Source organism: Penicillium chrysogenum (assembly GCF_028827035.1).
Source record: "Penicillium chrysogenum strain IBT 35668 chromosome Unknown utg000001l_segment0_segment0, whole genome shotgun sequence".
NCBI lineage: Eukaryota > Fungi > Ascomycota > Eurotiomycetes > Eurotiales > Aspergillaceae > Penicillium > Penicillium chrysogenum.
The window spans coordinates 3,972,867-3,995,690 of record NW_026622749.1 but is presented as its reverse complement, the minus strand read 5'-3'; the positions used below and the strand labels follow the sequence as shown (position 1 = coordinate 3,995,690).

Genomic DNA, 22,824 nt, shown 5'->3' with positions numbered 1-22,824 from the left:
GTACACAGTCTCAGGCATCTATTCTCTGCCTCAGGCTACAACCAAGCTCGGGCCAATCAACATTCTTGGCTGTGCCCCTGAAAATAAAACAGTTCAGTCGCGTGCTTCTCGAGGATCATGTAGAAAATGTCATCTGGATATTTAAACCCAGGTCATCCACCAGGTTCATTTCATATCAGGCGGAAGCCCGTGTCAAACCCGAACTTACGAGCTACGGCGCATGCTGATCAGCGGGAAGCAACAGCTTATGCTGCCAGTACCCCGTCTCTTGTGGCCCCATCACAGCCCCCATCGTATACGGACCTTTATGGACCGCCACCTCCTAGACCTGTAAGTCCAGGCTCATTGCCGCGACCAAGGACAGCAGGACCAACTTCATCTCCAACTCCTCCGCCGACACCTGTTCAAAAGGCATACAGTGAAGCTCGGCATTTCCTCACTGGTCTAATCAGTCGGCCAACGGAATCAAACAAGCATGTCACCATTTTGCGACATTCTCATGGACTGATCTTTTACCGTGGACCCACTACATCGGTCGCTATATCAATCTTCTCTGATTCCCCTTTACCACCTGAACACACCTTGTGGCTGCAGAGCAAAGGTTGGAGCGGGAAGACCGGGATGCAATTCAAGTCATTCCTCCGTCTCCGAGATAGCTGGCTGGATGTGACCCCGGGTATGCCGTTGAGGGCCGACCAGGTGACTCCGGATGATGAACGAGCTTGGCAACGCGACATCAAGAAATTCCGAAAGAAGGCTCCAGCCCGTCCACGCGACACACATCAGCTACGTGAAACCGCCGTTGTGCGGATTCCAGCCGAAGCAGGCGATGGCTACTTCCAGCTGGTCCTCTGCCAAGGAGTCAAGAAGAAGGTGCTTGGCAATAGTCCCGTGTTCCGGGTGCTCTCTACGTCCACCGCTCCCAGCTCTATCCGCGGCGCGAGCTTGAGCACGTTGCCTTTGGAGGTTGGGGCTATGGTTGTGAGCCTTTATGCGCAAACTGCAGCGCGAACCGCGGCAGGTCCGGCCGCCTTAGCTATTCAAGCAAAAGTTGCTCCGTTACAGGCTAAAGCGGGCCCATTTCGTCCATCGTGGGTGACAAAGTCTGCCGTCCAAAAGGCTTACACGACTAGTGGTATCGAGAACCGCGTGGGCGGTATTATTAATGGCCCTAAAGGCCCTATTGGGCGGCCTCAGATAAATGGAGCAGCGCCAGAAATAGTTGGAAGCAATCCGGTTCCTATCGATGTCGGCCCTCAGCCACCGTTTCCTATGACATTCAAAGCTCGCTGTCAGACCGATCAAATCCCGTACTCCGACAACCCTGAAGATATACCGAAGTTAAGCTTAACTAGAATGCCCGACTGGGTGACGGAGCGGTTAAGGGGCTACTTCTTCGGCTGGGCTCGATTCGAAACCGGGTCAAGCAAAGGTCCCTCGACTAATGAATGGTGCCCAGCTATCTTGTCCGTGCGGGCATTGGATCCTCTCCAAGCAACCAGAGTTAATCTGGCTCAAATATCGAAACGCGTGGTCGCAATTCGACTCCTCGAGGATGTTCCTCTCCAAACAAGCAAAATCGAGATTCATGTTTTGGGATACCTACGCGCTGATGTCCCACCACCCACCGGCGCCACGAACAAAGAGCTCGCCGAGGCGCAAGCGGCAGCTGCAGAAGCAGCTCTGCTTGCCGATATATACGACGCATCTGTTGTACAGGATACTCTGGCTCACCCCCCCGTGGGCCGCAGAACACCCGGCCATGTCAGACCTTCAGCAAAGCTCGAATTGGATTGATCGCACGGTTGAGGGGTATACCAATATCATCGGCCGTGGGCAGAAGTTGGTAGAGCAAGTTCCACTACACCTGGTTGGAGTTCGCTCGGTCACCGATGAGCTCAGAGAGAGCCAAGTTGCCGTAAATGGGTTTTACATTGTCCGCTAAGTCTTGTCAATAAGCTCATATGTCTTTTGCAGGTGCACAACGGACTTTAATATGTAAAACCTCCTATGTATAATATTTATTGCATCCCTTCAGGGTCCTTTACATATACCCTCATAATGACAGATTTCAACGGGCAATTAGTATCCCCATTTGACCGTTTCAATGTCAACACTGCACTATCTTTGACTATCTCCTGATTGCCCACAGTTTCCTCGCAATTGCCTCCATCATTGACCTGCTGATGTACCGTCCAGCAAGTTTTTAGAATGTTCGATCTCATTGTGAGAGAAACAAATATTCATGATTTTCACCATTTCCGCAGCTACCACTGTCAGCCCGAGTATATTCCAAGGCTGTGGAAACAAACCTACCTGACATCCTATCGCCGGCTACATCATTTCCATCGCGTCCATTCATCCGAGTGTAATGGAGGACAAGGTCGACCCGTGGCCGACGACCTGTTTGGTACATTTCAAGTCGCATGGGGATGTCGTGCGGTGTGCTACCACAAGGAAGCAAGGTGGCAATGCTGACGGCATCTTCAATTGCCATAGCTGCTCCCTGTCCCATGTCTAACGAGTTATCAGTGTATGTCACTCATTCAGTTTGTCGGGTTGAAGCTGTTCAGTTCCTTACATGGCTGGAACGGATGTGCTGCGTCTCCCAGAAGAGCAGCGCGGCCTCGAGTCCAGGTGGGCAGTGACTCCATATCGTACAAATCCCATACTTTGAGGTCTTTATCCGCGCTTGCGATGACTTGCTGAACACCGGGTGAAAACTTAGAAAAGGCCTTGACAATTGTAGTCTTGTCTCCAGCTGCCTGCCAGCCTATTAATGCCAAGTTGTCAGTGCCTTCCTACGCCAAACAAGGAAAGCCCTTACAGTCACTTTGGTTATCTGCCTGGATCTCACTCGAAGGGACAAAAGCACAAAGGTTGAGGATTTTGCCATCAGAGCAAGGGTAAGCCACGAGACGCCGGTCGTCAGATGCCCACTCAATAAACACGCCCGTGTTTCGCACGAAACCCACCGTGCTTGTATGTTGCCTTAATTGATCAGTGGGAAGAAGCCAACGAAAGCATGACTTGCCGACGGGGTATGGAGAGGGAGATCCCGGGGCGATACTCTGGCGGATCTGGGACTATAAAAAAGTCAGAACGGGACTACGCCGTATCATCTGATATTCGTACATGCAGTCCATCTGCACCAAGGAGCAAATCCGCTCTAAAAGTGCGACCATCATCGAGAGTGACCGATGGGCAAGTCCCTTCCAGATTGACCTGGGTGATTCTACACCGTGTGTGCAGCGTTGCTGTTTCAAGGGCACGTTTCTTGAGCTGATTGTGCAGTTCAACTCGATGCACGAGGTACCACTCCTGTGCTAAAATTAGAACATCGTCCTGGCTGGGTCCTCTTCATTCACCTACTGCTTGCCAATGATGACGAGTGTCGGCGAACTCTCTCTTGTACGTCAACTCCCCGTCGAATCCATATCGGTGTATCTGGAGAAAGCAAAACATGAATTTAAGCCACTCTCGCCAAGGGACAAAACACAAATCTGACCTCATGAAGCAATGTACCCCCGAAATCAACCGGATTAATGCCCATCCAGCGTAGCAAGGCAGTGCAATTCGGCGGCAGATGAATTGCGGCACCTGTCTCCCTTAAAAAAGCCGATTTTTCCAGAATCTAAGCTGTGGGGTGAGAGGCTGGTTCTATAACAACTTTGGTAGTCGCTTCTAGGGGCATACCACAACGCGATGCCCTTGTTTCCCGAGGGCAATAGCTGCCGAGAGACCAGCAATCCCGGCGCCGATGACGAGAACGTCAAGCTGATCCGAGGCTGTCATGGTGAAGAGCCTCTTGGGGGTTTTAGATATACAACATATTGGCTTCCTGTCACGAATCTCTGACGCAGTATTTATAGTGGTATGCTCTCTCATCCGGGTTTCTAATTTGGATATCCCCGACACCTATCTCCGAGTCGCCAAGGGGAAGTGGATGCTTAAATGCTAGAAGATCGTCTCTGCGGGTCTTGAATTGCGGTACTTTCGGGCTGAAGCGCAGGCCACCCCACCTATGCACTACGTACTAGTAAAAGGCGGGTTACAGCTCGGCGATACTCAAGAAAAAAGAGTTCCGAAGCACCGAAGTACTTAAAAGGCCCGCTTATATCAGCCAGCCCAATATTGTTGGGTTGAAGTGATCGACACTGCACTGACGGCATAATTTCCGTGTTCTTTTCGAATATATCCAGGCCAGATCAGGTACCCATTGATCACAAAAGTTCACACCCCATGAAAACAGTCCTTTGTATCGGAGTATCATAATACGGTGCAATATCCACAAATCCATATTTCCGATATAACCGTTGTGCCGCTGTCATTTCAGGTAAAGTGTCCAGGCGCATCCCGCGGTATCCCAGAGCTCTGGCTTGGGCGAGGATCGCTTGGACGAGTTTTTCACCCAGGCGTTCTCCGCGAGCTTCCTTAAGAACATACAGACGCTTCATTTCACACCAGCCGTCAGAGCTGCGCCGGAGTGCCACACATCCGAGAGCAGAAGGGAACTGCGGGGGGTATGATTGTGTCGACTAGTCCATCGGTATCATATTCATGGACCCCCGTGTCTACCCGTGCGATCAAAAGAGCTCCCCCTTGAGATGGAGCATATTTCCCAGGGAGAGAATCCAGTTCCTCTTGAAACGATTGAAAGGTGAGGTCGATGCCGAGGGATGTGGCATAATCGGAAAACAGCGACAGGATAGAATCGGCGTCTTCGGGGAATTGCGCTGGTTCTATTTGGATTTTCATGGCGGAGGAAGATGAAGTTGAGATGTTCAAGAGCGAAAAGCCAAAAGCCAAAAGCCAAAGACGTTAATCTTTTAGTTTGACAGCAAACTGCGATGACTCATAATTTGAGAAGGAGAAGTACACCTCAGAGCTATACGCTATATTCAGTCATTGCTTTCTTTCGATAAATTCCACGAAATTGAATGAAATATATGAGTATCACCCATTGTACAAAACGCCAAACTCATCAACTCCTAAAATCAAACAGCCTCCCATGCATATGCATATCAAGTTACTGGTAGGTAACAAAGAACTCGGTGTCACTCTGGATTTCCACATGGGCCTTGACATCACCATTCTGCTGGATATCCAGAACGGCAGCGTTGTTGACACCGTATTTCGCACCACCGGCCTCGGCCTGCGCACCGGTAAAGTCGACTCTGTTGAAGTTGACCAAGGGAACCATGCTGTTACCGGTGTTGAAGTCCTCAACTATCCATTCGGCGTTTTGGCCAGCAAGGGTGGCGTCGGCCGAGGGTGCAGACAGAGTCTTGGTAACACTCTGGCCGCTGGACTTATTCTCGATGATGGCAGCACCCTTGCTGGGCGAATATGTCTCGACTTTCGCGACGATAACGTCGCCCGCGGACAATGCAAGGTCAAAGTTCTCCGCACTTAATGGATACCACTCGTACCAGGCATCAAATGTCTTCTTGCCATCCTGGATATAGGTATCGATGCCAGTTTGCAAAATGGCCTTGGTGTAAGTGTCGCCATCGATACCGACCCAGGCGGACACAGCCTGCATCTCTCCAGAGTCGTTGGTGGCCGTCGGCTCGGGGACAGTGAACGTTGCAGACACAGCACTGTAGGTACCACTGGCGGGTGGCTGCTCGCGTACCACCCCAGCCCAGTTCTTGCTGTATTGGACATTGGCTCCCGCGGCTGCTTCTTTGAGCAGAACGCCTTTCTCCTCGTCGGGTAGTGACTGACGTGGCAGAGTGCCACGGGACTGCAGTCGGTCAATCAGGCCGCTGCGAGGGGCAGCGAAAGATGTGCCTGCTAGTATAGCGGTGGCTAGGATCGTGGTGGATGTGAACTTCATATTGGCAGCGGCGGGGGTTCGAGCACTGGGGTGGGTATATGTATAGATAGCAAGGACATGAAGCTATGACTTGACTAGCCTAATATCTCTTAGATTTAGTCTCATGGTACTTATATCCTGCATCTCGTGGAAGTTGCATGCGGCACCACATCATGCCCAATCCGCATGGGGAAATGGAGCTCGTGGTGTGGTACTGATGACCCCGGGCATAAGATGAGACACATTGATGGACCCGCTAGAGTGGAGATTTGGAAAGAGGAGGAAAGAAATGCACGATCTTCCCGGACATCTGAGTAGCATCGATTAACAGGTTCATGACCTGCAATTGCTGCAGTTGTGCTGATCTTCTCTCTATCCTGCTGATTGCCCATGGTGAAGGCCAAGGCTGCCTTTCCGTTATCGTCACGATGTGAGACCTAGAGCATATGAGCGGCTCAGCCGAGCTTGCGCGTCTCTGTAATGGGCACATTCCTGGAGACAGAAACATCTGACAGCGGAGCCCCGACGGATCAGACGAAGATCGGCGATCCCGCGATCTGCCATGAGATTCACCCAACTTGAAGTGACACGCATTTCAATAAAGATTAACCATGCATATTATGCATATTGTATGCAGTATCGATATTACCGGGCTTGCAGCTGTTCCACACTCCCCATTTTTACGTGACTGCTTCGTACCGTTGACCCTGCATTCTTACTATCGACTGATACATTGGCGGAACTGAGAGTGGTTGCTTCGGAAGACACCACCACCAATAGAATGAGAAATCACCAAACTAGGCCGAGTGATAGAAAGGTGTTCCAAACAGAAAAGCTCGTGCGAGCCTGCTTGCAATGTCACCTGGGTGCGGTTAGTGCACATACCAAGCAAGGGATGACAACGTGTTCACATTCCTGAGTCCGCCATGGTCGAACCTCCGGGAACAGTACCGTTAGCAGTGGTCGCTTGACTTGAAGCCAACTACCTTCATGCAGTGCCTCGCGTGGGATGAATTGATGAAGCAGAATCAGATCCCTCGAAATGACAAACGCGATTGCCTCCTCAAGAGCAAATAAGAAATAAGAAGGTTCACATTAAGACAAACATATATGTATAGTGTGTTCAGGGAAAAGGGATGATATGTTTCTGAAGTAAGATCGTCAATAGTTACTTGCCTTCACTCCATTCTTTAATATCACATAGGGAGCTGACGCATCTCGGCAAGAGACCAGAACTTGCGCATATTGGCAGCTCCAAGAGTTTGAACCTCTTGGTCCAAGTGTGTCCACAGGACTTTGCCAAACCCTTCCATCAACCGTTTCACCTCTTCGCGGCGCATATCTTCCTCGCCGGACCGACACTGCTCAAGATACTTCTCAAGTTTCTCAAGTCCCGCATGGATTTGTCTGTGCTGACTCAATAACTCGAGCTCCTTTCGAAACTCAGGCATTCTCTTCGCCAATACGGGGAATATGTGTTGCTCCTCGATGGAGTGATGGAAATCCAATTGCGAGCAGAACTGAAGACCCAGCGTAATCATCTGGCGGGCTGAGAGTGCCCGTTTCCCTGAGCTTTCACATGCCTCCCAAAGCTGGTTCCATATTAAACGGAAATGGCCATGCTGAATGAGGGTTAGTGGACTGTAAATGAAAATCCCCGGGTTGTGAAAAATGTGCCAAGGTGATAAGCTTACAAATCCTTCCATTTGCTCCGCCATGCGATTATACGCCCGGAAATCACTCGCGGACAATGGAGAGTCGCTCGAGTCCCCAGAAGAGGTCATCTTTTTGGAACCCATTGGATTGAGGCTTCGACGAAACGCTTGCCGAGGGATAGAAGACAAGAGAAATGGAAAGCGAAGATGCATAAGTGGACTGGAAGTACTTTATTGAGAAAAGATGTAGAACGACAAACAATCTGGGGTTGATTTGAAAAGCCCAGGTTTTTGATTAGGAATTCTCTATATCTATTTTTAGTTATCGAAAAAAGTCCAACTTCCAAAAGATTGATTCCATTCCCAATAGACATATAAAAATTTACATATACGGAATATCCCAGATCTTCAATGGATATTTGCCAATCGTAGGACAAAAATCTAGTACTCACTGGCGAGATAAATCTCCATTTCGATATAAGCACTTCTTCGGCACAATCTCGGCCATAAAAAGGGCCGGGTCGCAATTTGACATCCGTGCTAGGAATTTGGGTTGGAAATGGGAAGGTTAGTATGCGTAGGTGCACGAAAGAAAAGACAGGAAAGAAAAGAGAAGGTTATGATATTATCAATACACGTCGGGGCCACCGGGGACGAGAAAATAGTAACACAATATGCCGCCAGGAGGGGGAATCGAAAATATTAGACAGTAAAAGGTCGTAACGCCGTGTGAGAATAATTTCTGAGGGGTTTCAAAGTTCGGGGTGTTCAAGCTGGCTCTTCACCGGAGGCCGGAAGTTGCCGGACGTGATTTCCTTGAAGGCAAGGTCGAACCGGGCGCCCATCATCCAGGCAGCGAAGATCATGATACTAGCGACAACGACAACTATAACTCCCATGAGAGCCATCATGAAGTACACATCTTTCTTGTTCTCATCCTCTTCTTGCTTCCTCTGCAGCTCGGCCGCAGTGGCTTCACCAGAGACCTTGCGGTTGGCGGCATCGGCGGATTGCGTCGGGAAGATGGTCTCGATAAACTTCTCAATCTGTCCGCAGACAATGCTGATCTTCAGGAAGTTGGGATCCTTGGGGGTATTCTTCTTGTGGATCTTGCGCGTGTACTGGCGGAAGGTGTCGCATAGAACCGACAAGTTCTGCGTGGACTTGTGCATGAGGTCACAAGCATCTCCCTTGGTGATTTTGATGTTGCGCTTGAAGATATCGGGATTGCGGAAACACAGCTCCATTGTGGCGATGGCCATGGACTGCGGGATCGCACAGAAGTTGAAAACACTCTGCTCTCGCATACCGGCCAGGTAGAACAGACATTCCTCGGCATGCTCCAGCGCGTTCAGAACCATCTCCGAACTGCAGTTAAGGGCTGCGTCGAGGTGCTCGGGCTTGAAGAGATCCTCGAAGTTGTCGACATGGTTGGACCAAATTTCCTGAGGCCAGAACCGTCGGTTATCATCGAAATCCTCCCGGACGTCACGGATGATATTGGTCTTCTGGAGGAAAAGGCCCATTGACTTGTGCAAGTTGGGGCGTTTCAACAAAGCTGGGTTACCAAACCCGGCTTCGACAAAGAGGCGGGTAAGGCCCTCGCCAACCAGTCCAGCGACATAGAAACAGTACAGATCATACTCCTTCTTGGTCTTGACACTGGCATCGTCATTCTCTGCCTTGATGGCATAGTCAGCCATGCCATTGCCCATCTTTTCGGTGATGTCCTTGATGATAGCCTGATACTCAGGCTTCATGTTCATGAACTCGGTGATGACGTGGTTGAACTGAACCAGCAGCTCACGGTCCTTCTCCTCCGGCCTATTCCCAGTGAAAGTCCAGCCATCTTGCGTCAGGATATCCTTAAAGTCTCGGAGGAGAGGTTCCTTCGTGGCCAAGGGAATGGAAGTGTCATCCTCGATGGTATCCAGCCCACGTAGGACCAAGTAGAAAATGCAGATAGGAATCAACAGTTCGGGATGTAACTCCTTGATAACAGCGCTGAAGCTGCGGCTGGTCTTGTCCAAAAACTTGAAACAGATCTTCTGATTCTCGGTCTCGTTCTTCTCGTTACGCTCATGAGGCGGGTTGTGCCAGACTTTCCTATGCGGCGTGGATGATTAGCTTGGCATGTCATCTCCCAGGAATTTCCAGAACATACCACTGGATAATCGCCCTCAGCTCCATGGGGTGAAAGGAGTAGTAGAGAGCATTGCCGATGAGACCCATGATGGGCGGGGGAGAGGCGCGTAAGCCGGAAGTTCAAGGAATTATTAGAAGGCGAAGTAGCCTAATAGTGTAAACAGGATCCAGAAAAAAGGGAATTGAAGCCGAGAATTAATCAAAAAACACAAAAAGCAACAGAACCTGGGGGAACGGCGGATGGGGAGGGAAAAGGGGAAAAGGCCAGACAAATTAAAAGCAGAGTTAGCTTACACGTGACTGGAGCAAACCATGCATACAACCCCACATGATATCAGCGCCAACTCCCGAAAAATATCTTGAGGTTCTGCCTAAACAACACAGGTCTACTGATTTTCCTTTCTTCAGACCTTTGAATTTTATCTTTCCCCAACCTACCTGTTCTCAAGTTAGGCTCGGTCGCTGCGATGGTTGCCGATACTGCCTACTACGATGCCCTAGGTGTGCCACCTACGGCCACCGAGCTGGAAATCAAGAAGGCCTACCGGAAACTTGCTATTGTCACTCACCCAGGTATGCCTGTCTTTGAATTACTTTGCCAATCTTTCTAATCCATTGTTGCAGATAAGAACCCGGGAGACGAAACCGCACACGAACGCTTCCAGGCGGTATGATTGCGCAACAACAATGATGCATTTACACGAGGCTGATATCCTGCTACTATAGATCGGTGAGGCGTACCAAGTCCTGAGCAATGAAGATCTCCGAAAGCGATATGATAAATTTGGCAAGGAGGAGTCGGTGCCTGGTGGTGGCTTCGGTATGTCCATTACATGCGTACTGATGACTAGCGCAACGTTTCTGATTTGTCGTGTACAGAGGACCCCTCCGAATTTTTCAGCATGATATTCGGTGGTGAGGCGTTTGTTGATCTTATCGGCGAGATTTCCCTCATGAAGGACCTCACCGCGACTATGGACATCACGATGCAGGAGATGGAAGAGGAAGAGCTGGCCCAGTCCGCAGAAGAGAAGCTGAACATCCACGACGAGGAGGTGAAGGCTGCAGCTGGAGCCCCGGCCCCTGCTCATGAAACCCACGATACCGCGGCAGGGGCCGCACCGGCAGCTGCGGGCGCGTCCGACAAGCCAACCACCGACCAGAGCTCTGGCACCAGCACCCCCCGACGAAACTTCGGCCAACAGGCCCTCATGGACAAATCCGAAGAAGAAGCGCGCATGGAGGCAGCCGGTCTGTCCCAGGAGGAGAAGGAGCTGCGCAAGAAGGAGAAGAAGAAGGGTCTGTCCAAGGAGCAGCAAGAACGCCTTACTGCCTTTGAGGATGAGCGCAGAAAGGCTCGCGAGGATCGTGTCAACACACTAGCGAATAAGCTAATCGATCGTTTGAGCGTTTGGACTGAGACGGACAAGGGCAAGGATGTGTCCCATGCTTTCGAGGAGAAAATCCGACTCGAGGTCGAGAACTTGAAGATGGAATCTTTCGGCCTGGAAATCCTCCACGCTGTCGGCCAGACCTATGTCCAGAAGGGTACTTCCTTCCTCAAGTCACAGAAGTTCCTGGGTATCTCTGGCTTCTTCTCCCGGTTGAAGGACAAGGGCACCCTTGCGAAGGAGACGTGGACCACCATCTCCACAGCCATCGATGCACAGATGACTATGGAGGAGATGGTCAAGATGGAGGAACGCGGTGGTGAAGATTGGACTGACGAGAAGAAGGCCGAATACGAGAAGAAAGTCACTGGCAAGATCCTCGCTGCGGCGTGGCGTGGCAGCAAGTTCGAAATCCAGAGTGTCCTGCGTGATGTCTGTGACCAGATTCTGAGCGACAAGCGCACCCGACTTGAGAAACGTATTGAACGTGCGCATGCGCTGGTGATTGCCGGCAATATCTACGCGAAGGTATATTGACGTCCCTTTTCTGCAGGAGTACCTCGCTAATCACTTTTAGGCCGCACGCGACCCCGAGGAAGAAGGCGATTACATGGCCTTCGAGCAGCTTATGGCTGAGGCCATGAGCAAAAAGGGCAAGGATGAGAAGGAGAAGGACAAGAAGAAGAAGAAGTCCAAGCACGACCATGAGGACACCCATGGGAAAGAGCCTGTGGAAGAGACCACTGTCTGATTGCTTCATTATCCATCTCATCTTTTTGTTTCTGTTTGAGTTTCATCTCGTACCTGTTCTTTCTTCATAGCCGGTTCATTATATCCTGGACATACATGTTGGGTTTGCTTTTTACTTTCTCGCCTGTTTCCCAGGACGATTCTGCTTTTTACAGCGACTGGACGCTTACCGGTTGCGGCGGCCAGTTTGTTCAAGCGATAGATTGGACTATATACCTCCCTTTCTCTGACTAGTCGCAACAGCACGGCAACGGTTTGATGATTGTATGGACATAGATGCTCTTAATAATAACATTGGAAGCCCATTGGCATGACATCAGTTATTATTGGTACTGTAGGTGGTATAAGAATGTTGAAAACACGCAGAACATGTAACCCGTCCCCACGAAACCGATTGCTTTTTTGGGCTAACTACCTAGGTAGTTAGTTAAATAGATTACGAAAAGGACAGGAATACTAGTAAGACTTCAATAACTTCTAGGAGCCCGCCACACGCTCCTAGGACTATCCTTGTATATTAGAATGAGTCTTCCCTTTGGCTTTTCTGAGAGGCGTCAACTAATCTTGCTCTAGTTCTTTACCCACAATGGCCGAACCAACAGGTACCACTCTTGCCTTATGGTATTCTAGGCCTAGGCAAGAGGACCCTTACACTAGGATTCATTCAACAGCTGAGGGTGATTGCGTTGGAAACTGGTCACATTGCCTCCCACTTTGGACATCACATCACAAGGATGGTGTGTTGGACGTGCAGGTGGAGTACTCGACTGGCTTGCCTCGTCTGGCTTTGGGGTTTCATCCTTCATCCGTCCCATAGGCCTCTGTAGCCCAAACGTTTCCGATCCGCCCTCTTTGTCCTCGACACCTGGCTGATAACAAGCACCTGCGGGCGATAGTGGGCGGTTTGGGTTTTGCCCATCCCTAAACTTGCTCATCAGATTACCCACGCTACCCAAGTTGGTTGTATGATGCCAGGGCTGAAGATCGCGGGGAAACTCGACTTGCTCAAGATCCACAACCATAACTTTGCTTTTTTCGGGAATATGATCAGCACAAAACAGGAAATTATCTGGCTTTGCGTCCCAGTATAGTGCTTTGTGCCTATTGAAGGCACATAGTGCTCTTTCAAGGTGCATCTTTAGCTCTTCCTGGTGGACGTCGAAATTTCCTCGAGCGAGATCATAAAGGGTGATCCCCTTAACCTCCGAAATCTCAAGCGCATCAAGGCCATTGAAGAAGCCTTGACCGAAGAAGATTGGAATAATCGTTCCTTGGAGATTTTCCAAACTTTTGTATGCTTGTATCTCTCGCTGAAACTCGTCCTCCCATCCGATCTTCTGCTGCTTGACTATAATTGTCGATGGAAGATTGTAGGATAATGGAGAGGAGAGTGTCAACCGAAACACCGTGCGCCTTGGATCTAACCTCTCGGCCTTTGTCACATTGATAGGCAGACCGTTTAGATAGAGCGTCTAATACTACGTCAGCTCATCCTTGAAGGATACCTAATGACGATCGCTGACACTGTAGGGCTCCATATTTCGGGGTAAAAAGAGGTAAGGTGTTGGATTGAAAAAGGTGTGTGAAATGGCCAATAAAACAAGTCCAGGGAGTTTTGAATTCTCCAGCCCTGGAGGGCCGGATGGCTTATTACTCATATATATGTCCTCATCGCGCCCGGGCCTCCAGGGGTAGGTGAGGCGGTATATGTGACCAATCAGACCACTATCAGGTGCAGGTGGGCATTCCATACAATATATACCCACTCACCAAATCCCCGTGCGTATGTGAAGCTGAGCAGTGATACCAACTGAAGTATGAATAGCAAGTGTTGTTTCAGAGAGACCTCTAGACCTAGGGCAGGCACCATGGCGACGAAACCATATATATTAGGAAGCAGTATAGACCAACGGCAGTAAGAATATTGGCCTAGGCATATGTTCTGTCTCACCCCATAGTGGAATAGTAGGTAAGACCTATCACAAGCATAACGCCGCCATCCGGACTGAGCTACCCGTTGAACATGTAACGAGGCCCCATGAAACGAATTGCTATCACCTGCGACGGCCACGACACCATGGTGAGAACTATGTGGTGCTCGGTTCCACAGCGAGGGCGAGTAATGGCTAAGCCGTCGACTGTTCCGCTGTTCATGAAGAAGACCATTAGCATCGCAATATCACAACTTCTATGGGACTATAGGATTCGTACTCATCGGCATTGCGTGGGCAGGGTCAGCGCCAGTCTGGGGCACACCTCCCCCGTTCTCCTTCTTGAGAGACTGGTATCCAGCCCAGTCAGACACCAAAACGCCACACATGGCAAGAATGGTGAATACGACAAGGGCAAGAAAAATCAGCCTAGATATGAGTTGAGCGTCAGATCACTTGTGCTGCAGGTGTATTGACTAGAAACTATCTAGGGAACCTACCAAAGGAGCACGCCGAAAGCAAGCACGGCATTGTAGTAGGGGTTTACACTAGTAGCACCACCAAGCAGAGTGGCGAGGTCAGCAAAGCATGCCAACCAAAATACCATAGTGACGAAATAAGCGGCCACGAAAATAGCGGCGAGAACAGTGTTGAGCTTTGCGGTCACGAAACCCTTGCGACTATAGTACCAGGGCAGTACTAGGGCGGCGACTGTTACTAGGATAGTCCAAACTGAAGAGAAAACAAGGAAGACCAGGATAGCCGGGGGATCCACGTCGATTTGACGATAGGAATAGCCCGAATATGCGCTCCAGGTGGTGACTCTTTGTGTGCCAGAATATGCGGCGGCAACGAAAGCCGAGAGGCCCAGCTCGACGATGGCAAAGACCAAGGATGTGCCCAATAGGATACACAAGATAATACTGAGAGCCAGCATAGTGAAGTCAATATATAGCTAGGGTATATCTGCGTTGGCGGGCGCTGCATGCGCAAGAGTATCAAAAGAAACAGGATTGCTCGAAAAGGCACCAAAGGGCAGGATCCTTTGGGCTTTATGGTTTCTTCCACGCGCACGTAATGGAGCTCGTACAATATAATCAGAAACAGCTCAGGATGAGCCTTATTTTTGGAGCTTAACGCCACCAAGCAGTGTTGACTCCAATGACTCGTGTCCGATACGAGCAGCTGCATAGAGATGGCGTCCGTGTTGACCCTAATTGGTACAAGGTACGCGAATGCGTGCTTCAGGGGTATCATGTGGAATTGAAGTTCTGTGATCTCAAAACGGAGGTGTTGGCAGAGGGCTGAGAGATGAGATGTCATGTGCCGAATGCGCCGAGATGTGATGTGTTCCTCCAAGCCTTCTTTCACCTTTTCTTTGATGCATCACCAGGTTTATACGAATGCAGAGAAAGCCTATTTGATACCACAGCCTGCTGGATTTGTCCCTCCCTGTTGACTTTGAACATCTCGTATTTCTTCGACTTTCGTGTTGTGCCCGTGCACTGACCTGGCTTACAGGGCTGTTGATGAACTTGACCAGGCCAAGCATTTCCCCACACGGCCTTGGCTGTGGACATTTTGGGTGTCATTAATCTTGCTATGTGTTGGTTTATATATCAGAGTCACTTTGGCTGGACGGAATTCTTGCGTGGCTACGGATGGCATGTCGCTGACTTGCCGGAGTACAGCATCCTTGGAACAGTCTAGATATCCTTGACAGTTGAGACCACCGTCTTTGAGAATCAAGCACTATTCGAAGGTGCGAGCACAACTACAATCCGGGAACATTTCCAGCAATGGGCAACGGCTGCCATTCAGGAGGACTACAACGTTTCGCCTCATGTGCTTCGGTTCTTCAACATTGAAGCGGCGCGTTATCGACTCTGTATTTTTGTTAATAATAATCGGTGCAAAGCATTATTCGAGCTCCTGTTGACGAATGCAATAACAAAAATGTGTTTCAATATGCTAAGCGGGTGGTAGAGACCAGAGTCACTTGGAATACTACGACCTAGAAGAATTAGAGGAGAGTGAGCCGAAGGACTTCATTGATAACGCTTGCGATCCCATCGAAGGATGTACTGTGGACGCCGGGCTCTTCGGTTTCTCTAGGATGGGCGAAAATGGTGAGACTATACGAGCATCCTTATGAAGTTTGTTCCCACATAGACGTTCTATGCTCAGTCATAGAGCCCGGCACTGAGCACTACCTTCTTGTGTCCAGTTCCATGTGTCCCTTCGGCATTTAATTGCTTGATGACGTCGGGGCTGATTCAAATCAGACGTTGCAAGATGTATGCCCATTGGTAGAGGGGAGACAGCAAGGAATTGTATATATCGTACGATGTCGGTTCTAATCCCTCCGACCGAGATACCGAGTATCTTGCCGATCAGGCTGATTCATGAAGATCTAATTGGATAAATTTCATGGAAAGTTGGCACAGGGCTTGGTCGAATGGTCCAGGGTTGATTGCAAACCTCGGTATACTGGGCCACACGACTCTCTTGGACGGTTGAAGACATTTCATAAGTGCTTTATTTAGCATAAAACGACATATGGTAGACACACATATGCACACATACACACAGACTTGGGCATTTGCAAGGTGAAGTTTCCCCGCGCGAGGCTATATTCCTCGGTCCGCTCGTTTTAGCATGGGATCTACAATATTGTACTTCACCACTTGACAGACATTCATCGTCATAGACAGTATATGATGATAGAAGAATGAATGTATATAAAAAGTGCAGTGACTTGGTCTTGGTAGAGAGATTCCATCTCAAGATCCTCCAAATATACATTTAAAGAGTTACTCCCCTCCCGTTATTATAGAGATGGCATCATTCTCCATGTCCAGTATCAAGGATGTTCCACTATTGAACTCCTTGTTACAAGCCTCGCCGCATCAGCAGATACTATGTGTGCTGCTAGGGCTAGCAACATACCTAGCGTTGGTATCTTCATTGCGTTTCCAACGACGGCGGATACTCCACAAGAAATATAGCTACTATAGAACGAGGCAATCCATGCGCAACATGACGGATCAAGATGCCTGGGCAATTCAAAAGACAATCATGCAGACCGAGTTTCCCTTTATTGTGCTCAAGTCACTGCAGTTTGCCCTCTTCCGTGTATGTGAATCTCATCCAAGTACACGACCCGAAGTTAATAGGGGCAGACATATGGCATTCCAACGATATCCACCCTACTTCTAAAGACATCGCAGTTATCAGACTCTACGACGTCATTCAAACGATATGCCGACACAGGCACGCTGATCGGCGAATTCATGGCCTTCGACCCACGCTCCGAGCGAGCGCAGACAGCAATAGCCCGAACCAAGTTCCTGCACAAAGGCTACCGAGCAACCGGAAAGATCTTCGAAGTTGACATGTTATACACATTAAGCCTGTTCGCCCTCGAGCCAATCCGGTTTGTGAAAGCATTCGAATGGCGCGAGATGACTGAAATGGAACGTTGCGCTATCGGGACATACTGGAAAAGTCTTGGCGATGCGTTAGGAATCAGCTACGACACTTTACTCTCTGGAAAGACTGGCTTCCAAGATGGGATTCATTGGTTGGAGGAGATTGGTGCATGGAGCGAGCAGTACGAAGTCCATCACATGAAGCCACACCCTCGCAATAAAGAGATCGCGGAAAAGACCATCGACGTGCTGCTATATAACGTGCCAAACTTCTTGAAGCCGTTTGGTGGATACTTCGTGTCATATCTGATGGGAGATAGACTGCGGACCGCAATGATGTATGTATCCTAACTCATTGAGCACCACGCACAAAGTATCTAATGGGCTTTTTAGGATGGAAGAACCACCTGCATTATTCAGCGGCATTCTCGCCTCGACATTCAAGCTTCGCCAACTATACCTGCGATATCTATCACTCCCGCGCCCGAACTTCATGCGTTTGGATGTGTTCACTGAGAAACCGAACGAACATGGCCGCAACTGGGTGTTGATATACGAAGGAGCTCCGTTCTATGTGCAGCCCACGCTCTGGAACCGCTGGGGGCCGATGGCGTGGTTTAAGTGGGCGCTTGGGCAACCTTTGCCTGGTGATGACGGCGACAAATATTACCCACAGGGCTATCACACCCATGACCTTGGACCGAAGTATTTTGAGGGTAAGGGGTACAAGGAATTGGAGGATTTCAAGGAGACTCTTCGTCACCAGCGGATGGGACAGTGTCCATTTCCATGACGGGGGACTGAAGTGAACCCTGTTGACGATGTCGACCGTGACATAATGATATTGTGTTTTGCAAGCTGGAGAGTAACCATAGTGAATTCTGGCCTTTCGTTTCTAAAAGAATCTAGACATGAGATAATGACGAACACAACATTAAAACAACATAATCGACAGTCTAGCATTCTCAAGCGTTCATGTCAATTAGTGTGGAAACAAATAAACACAAGACAATAGTTGCACATCGGGTATCTTTCAAAATAGCCAAGAAAAAGCGTTCGATATGGATGAAATGATCGGGTATAGAGAGGTCTTCACTGACCATCCTGTCTGATGGAAATTGTGAACGCAATGGAAGAAAGGCATGAAGCTGAGAATCTCATAGTACAAATCGTTAAGCCCCAAAGAGTGAAATGATAGCCTGTATCAATCGAAGAAATGAAGGGATGAATCAGAATGAAAGGCATCGAAAAAGGGTATTGTGCAAATGTATCAGCAAGAAAGAGAGAGAAAAAAATTAATCGTCCCGCCGGGAGACGAGGCAAAGAAATAGCATCATGTACTCGGATCAGCAGAAATAGATGGCCTAGGAGATAGTGTTCCAATAGATGGCGATTCAGCAAATGACGACTCGGAGGCCTCCACAGGAGAAAAGAGGGCGTTATATTCAGTTGACGGGCTCAAAAGACCACGGCCGCTCTCGCCGATTTCCCCTAACTCTTCAGGTGCTAGGACTCGGCCACCCAGCTCAACGTCTTGAACGTGGACATTGTACTCAAGGGCCCGCTGTCCTTCTTTGATGAGTTCTTCGGTCCATCCTAGGCAGCGCTTGAGGCTTTGATTCATCCTCTGGCTGTCCACGAGGACTTCCTGATGTCGCGCCAAGTCAAGCATGACGCGTTTTTCATCGTTGACACGGTGCTTGGCATCATGCTCAGCCAGCGAGCCCGGACTCAGGATGCTTTCGTCTGCAATTGAATCCTCGTCGCTGATGTCGGACACATCATCTTGTGACCGGTTGGAAATTTCACTTTCGCCTTCATCCAGCTCACCAGTTACTGAGAGTGCCGCTCCGGAGAATGAGCGAGTGGAAGGTGCCATTGATATCCACCCCGAGCGGCTCAGTCGCCGGAATCGTCGAAGCTCCGCCTTCTGCTGCCGCATTTCGCGCTCTAGGGTACGGTTGATGGCTAGTAGTGAAGAGTTGCTAATTTCCAGGTCCATGATCTTGCGCTCGGTACGCGCATTGAGAGCTGCTTCGCTCGCACCGTCGGATTTGCCGGGACTGAGCGGTGCAGGAGGGTATGTATCAGTTGAGGCGGTGGATCCATTGCTGAAGATGCGAGGGCGGAGGGTGGGTATCTGTTCCGACATCACGGGCGCTGTCCCTTCACCAAAGTAGCTGCCGGATACGATGACTGGGCTTTCGCGCAATCCATCCTGTGCATGGTTGTTATGGTGGCCCGAGTCGACACTTGAGGAATTGGTATGTCGGATCTGTTGCGGTCGTGGTTTCTCGCCGTTTGTACTGGACGACGGCGAACCAAGACGCGGAATAAGTCCTAGTCCATTCTCAGCGCTGGCGATGTATGGTAGCCTGGCATCTTCCGGGGGTTTGGAGTCACATCTGGAAGACCGGGAGAACTCAAACGTGAAGAGGCAGGTGTTGGTTTGCTGGCGGGCAGGGGGGCGGGGGAGACCACCCGATCGGCGTTTGGCAGAAGTGGATGCAACATTCGGTTGTTCCCCCAGCGATTTTCGCTCTTGGTCTCCGTTCGCATATATGAAGCTCGAGGCTGGAGATGTCTTCCCCTGCGGCCTCGGGCGAGGGGCATCTGGCGGCTCAGCAGGATGTGACGATCGTGCATCGGACGCATGAAAGAACAGCGGGGTTCCCGATGTCATATCCGAGAAAGAATTCGGACGTGGTGTAGGCTGATTCTCTGCCGTCAAGGTCTTTGCCCTCAAACTTCGTGATTGTTCCGGCTTGACCCCGCGAGCCGGGCTGCGGTCTCGACGGCCATGGCCGATTGTCGACTGGGAGTAAGGTGTATGTGGAGAGGGAGAGGGGGCAGGTGATGTATTTGTGGGGGAGTAGAGAGCGCCATCTCGCCGGGTGGTTCGAGGACCAGATCGTGGAGTGACGTTGGCGCTTAAAAAGGTCGGGACCGCGGGGGAGTCGTCCTTGGAGGGGGTGGAATAGGGGTGATCGGGTTGTGCAAGGCGGCGTGGAAATCCTGGACCTGCACCTGGACTTGGACTTGCAAGCTTTGGCGTCAGAGGAGACTTGTTACTCCTATGAAATGCAGCGCTGAGGGTGGGCGTAAATGGTTTGGCGAGACTGCCATTGTTTTGTTTATCGTAGGTCATAGTTGCGGGGGTGCAGGTTATGGCATTGCGAGGTGCCACAGGACATGAGCATGATGGCACCGGCCAACACAAAGAATCAGCTGTTTTTTTCCGTCTTAGCAGGGAATTTGTGGCCTGACGGAAGGGAGAATCATGAAAGTCGAAAAGAAAGTCGAGTGACGAAAACAATGCCTCCCGATTGGGTTTAGGGCGGCGCTTCACCGCAACGTGGAATTCCTTACTTCGAAGGTCGAACTATTGATATTTGGTGACCTTGGGGTACTTGTGAGACCTCTATTGTCTGTGGGAATTGGCTCTACTCCGTACAACGCCCTAGATTGGCATGTCATCGCCGATACGACCAGAGAAAAACAAAATCCCCTGTATCCTTCTTGCCCCTAGATATCCCGCTTCTATCCCGAATCTGGCGGTTGTTAAGTGGGGACTTGAAGAACGGTGAGCCTGCAATAAAACGATAATTGCTGCATTTCGCATTAAGCCTGGGGCTGTGGAGGGCAGGAGCTCGGTGCTGTTTTATCTGGATGACTGGCATTGCATGCCATTCGTCAAACTTCACGCTGGCCCGACGAAGACGCTTCGACGGAAAAAGAAAAAAAAAAAAAAAATTGGTCATTGGAAAAAAAGCCGCTTCTGTTTTGGGTCCATTTCAGGAATACCAGCCTGTGACGGCGTCTTCCTTTTCCTATGATTGTTGGGTATCAAGGTTGTTTCTTGTGATGTGTCCTGCACCACTTCTCGGATCGTCTGTCTAGAGAGACAGAAGTCCACATGCTCGTTGAACGTGCGATCATCTGCGACCTGCGGTCGTATACATATCGGGCAATCCCACATCGGGGGTTCTTCAACCACCTCTGGGACTGCAGAGGCCTCTGACCTGCGAGTGACAGAAACATCAGGCGTTTCTTGACTCAGCTGCTCTAGATCATTCATCTCGTCCTGGATTTCCTGCCGAGCCGCCGCCTCGAAAGCCTCCTCGGCACAAATCTCGTAATGTGTATCCACACCAGAGGCCGGCACGGGAGTGGACTCAGTAGCAGGTTTTGGTTGTGCTGCTACGCCAAAAAAGTTAATCCCAACTTTCTGAGTGCTGACCAGATTCGAGCAGCGAAGACCGAGGAGCCGTAACTTCATGTCCGGGATATCCTTCTCAAGCTTGGCGAGCATGGGCAATGCAAAGGAATACAAATCTTTTGCCAGGGAGACGGCACGAGGCGGAGCCGTCTGGCGCGTGAGCACTTCGAAGGTATGCAGTTTGACTTTCAGAACAAGCGTGCGGCCTTTGAATTGAGTCCGTGCCAGATCCTTTTCAAGCTCCTGCGCAGCCCACCAGAGCTTCGCTCGCAGTTCCTCCTTGTCTCCAATCTCATGAAACGTAGTCTCTGTACTGACACTTTTACGCTCATGGGTCTCGACAGGCTCAATTTTGGTCCTCCCAAGACCGAGGTAGCACTGGGCCAGGAATTGGAAAGCCTTCTCCCCAAATAGCTTGGTCAACAATGCACGATGTGGGAAGATATCACCACACTTTTTGACGCCTATAGATTCCAGCTCTCGTTCGAATACTCGGCCAATTCCATTGACTTTGCGGACCGAGAGCTCGCGCATGAATTCCATGATTGCGTCACGGTCATTGGGGACTTGAAATTGCCCATTGGGCTTGTTGATGTTGGAGGCAATCTTTGCAATCTTCGCATTAGCAGCAATCCCGGCTGAAACGGACACCTTGGTTGTTTCTAATATCTCTGCACGCATCCGCCGAACAACCTCGTCAGGCTCCAGGTGGTTTTCGTTGCAATATGCTGTGATATTCAAATAGGCTTCGTCTATACTCGCACTCTCGAAAAGAGGGTCATATTCGGCCATGATAGCGCGGATTTCCTTGGCCTTTGCGGTGTATTTCTCGTAGTTCTGCGGCAAAAGGACTAGCTGCGGGCAAAGCTTTTTCGCGACAAATGAAGCCATACCACTTCTAACGCCAAACTTCCTTGCCAGATAGTTGCAGGTTGTCAAAACTCCTTTCCCGACCGCCATAGGCACTCTCTTCAACTCGGGCCGGTCAAGCTCCTCGACAGCGGCAAAGAACGCGTCACAATCCACATGAATGACATGTTGAGAAAGATCACGGCTCAATTCTAGTTCAGCGAGGTATTCATCGGCACGTCGTAGCTCACTGTTCAAGTCTAGACGTTCTAGCCGTGTCTTCTCTTTTACGATTCGCTCGATCTTTAACGTGAGGTTTCGATCCCGCTGTTGTTCGTGATTAAAGAACTTAGAGCCCTTGGAGGCATTGTAGATAATTTCGGATACCTGAGAACTCCAGTTCAGCTATAGCTCAGCATAGATACAATCATCAAGCGCACCTTTTGCTGATCGACTGAGTCTTGGCCCGCTTTGGTTAAAGAGGGACCGAGTAGCTGATATTTCAGGGTGCCAAATTCTTCACCAGGAGTTGTCTCAGGCTGTGGATCACTGGCAGGATTCTCACCTGAGTACTCCATAATTTCCAGCGTCCCATCGATGGCTGATGAGATGATGAAGAGGTGAGAGCGCGG

General features: G+C 50.0%; 11 protein-coding genes across 11 annotated transcripts; 3 read left to right on the top strand and 8 right to left on the bottom strand.

The window, feature by feature from the left end:
- Window positions 1-126: 126 nt before the first annotated feature.
- Window positions 127-1,797, top strand: N7489_001595 (LipA and NB-ARC domain protein; the record flags this gene model as incomplete). The annotated part of the gene is made up of 1 exon (XM_056707350.1): window positions 127-1,797. The coding sequence occupies one exon, from the start codon at window positions 127-129 to the stop codon at window positions 1,795-1,797; it is 1,671 nt and encodes a 556-aa protein (XP_056571652.1).
- Window positions 1,798-2,172: 375 nt separating this feature from the next.
- N7489_001594 (uncharacterized protein) lies at window positions 2,173-3,795 on the bottom strand (the record flags this gene model as incomplete). The annotated part of the gene is made up of 8 exons (XM_056707349.1): window positions 2,173-2,273; window positions 2,317-2,517; window positions 2,582-2,773; window positions 2,828-3,086; window positions 3,136-3,321; window positions 3,373-3,447; window positions 3,509-3,634; window positions 3,697-3,795. 8 exons carry the CDS (start codon window positions 3,793-3,795, stop codon window positions 2,173-2,175), a joined length of 1,239 nt encoding a protein of 412 aa, XP_056571651.1.
- A 428-nt stretch (window positions 3,796-4,223) lies between these two features.
- N7489_001593 (GNAT family N-acetyltransferase) lies at window positions 4,224-4,758 on the bottom strand (the record flags this gene model as incomplete). The annotated part of the gene is made up of 2 exons (XM_056707348.1): window positions 4,224-4,514; window positions 4,540-4,758. 2 exons carry the CDS (start codon window positions 4,756-4,758, stop codon window positions 4,224-4,226), a joined length of 510 nt encoding a protein of 169 aa, XP_056571650.1.
- Window positions 4,759-5,029: 271 nt separating this feature from the next.
- N7489_001592 (A4/G1 family peptidase) lies at window positions 5,030-5,842 on the bottom strand (the record flags this gene model as incomplete). The annotated part of the gene is made up of 1 exon (XM_056707347.1): window positions 5,030-5,842. One exon carries the CDS (start codon window positions 5,840-5,842, stop codon window positions 5,030-5,032), a length of 813 nt encoding a protein of 270 aa, XP_056571649.1.
- A 1,175-nt stretch (window positions 5,843-7,017) lies between these two features.
- N7489_001591 (hemerythrin domain-containing protein) lies at window positions 7,018-7,620 on the bottom strand (the record flags this gene model as incomplete). The annotated part of the gene is made up of 2 exons (XM_056707346.1): window positions 7,018-7,443; window positions 7,516-7,620. 2 exons carry the CDS (start codon window positions 7,618-7,620, stop codon window positions 7,018-7,020), a joined length of 531 nt encoding a protein of 176 aa, XP_056571648.1.
- Window positions 7,621-8,228: 608 nt separating this feature from the next.
- erg9 (bifunctional farnesyl-diphosphate farnesyltransferase/squalene synthase) lies at window positions 8,229-9,708 on the bottom strand (the record flags this gene model as incomplete). Its single annotated transcript, XM_056707345.1, has 2 exons — window positions 8,229-9,582; window positions 9,641-9,708. 2 exons carry the CDS (start codon window positions 9,706-9,708, stop codon window positions 8,229-8,231), a joined length of 1,422 nt encoding a protein of 473 aa, XP_056571647.1.
- Window positions 9,709-10,088: 380 nt separating this feature from the next.
- N7489_001589 (DnaJ domain protein) lies at window positions 10,089-11,763 on the top strand (the record flags this gene model as incomplete). The annotated part of the gene is made up of 5 exons (XM_056707344.1): window positions 10,089-10,194; window positions 10,246-10,289; window positions 10,348-10,441; window positions 10,501-11,540; window positions 11,590-11,763. The coding sequence occupies 5 exons, from the start codon at window positions 10,089-10,091 to the stop codon at window positions 11,761-11,763; spliced, it is 1,458 nt and encodes a 485-aa protein (XP_056571646.1).
- Window positions 11,764-12,415: 652 nt separating this feature from the next.
- Window positions 12,416-14,630, bottom strand: N7489_001588 (MARVEL domain-containing protein; the record flags this gene model as incomplete). The annotated part of the gene is made up of 3 exons (XM_056707343.1): window positions 12,416-13,002; window positions 13,974-14,122; window positions 14,194-14,630. 3 exons carry the CDS (start codon window positions 14,628-14,630, stop codon window positions 12,416-12,418), a joined length of 1,173 nt encoding a protein of 390 aa, XP_056571645.1.
- Window positions 14,631-16,732: 2,102 nt separating this feature from the next.
- N7489_001587 (uncharacterized protein) lies at window positions 16,733-17,917 on the top strand (the record flags this gene model as incomplete). Its single annotated transcript, XM_056707342.1, has 3 exons — window positions 16,733-16,828; window positions 16,915-17,462; window positions 17,518-17,917. 3 exons carry the CDS (start codon window positions 16,733-16,735, stop codon window positions 17,915-17,917), a joined length of 1,044 nt encoding a protein of 347 aa, XP_056571644.1.
- Window positions 17,918-18,457: 540 nt separating this feature from the next.
- Window positions 18,458-20,272, bottom strand: N7489_001586 (uncharacterized protein; the record flags this gene model as incomplete). The annotated part of the gene is made up of 1 exon (XM_056707341.1): window positions 18,458-20,272. One exon carries the CDS (start codon window positions 20,270-20,272, stop codon window positions 18,458-18,460), a length of 1,815 nt encoding a protein of 604 aa, XP_056571643.1.
- Window positions 20,273-20,881: 609 nt separating this feature from the next.
- On the bottom strand, window positions 20,882-22,770 carry N7489_001585 (Y-family DNA polymerase; the record flags this gene model as incomplete). Its single annotated transcript, XM_056707340.1, has 2 exons — window positions 20,882-22,579; window positions 22,633-22,770. 2 exons carry the CDS (start codon window positions 22,768-22,770, stop codon window positions 20,882-20,884), a joined length of 1,836 nt encoding a protein of 611 aa, XP_056571642.1.
- Between the last annotated feature and the right edge of the window lie 54 nt (window positions 22,771-22,824).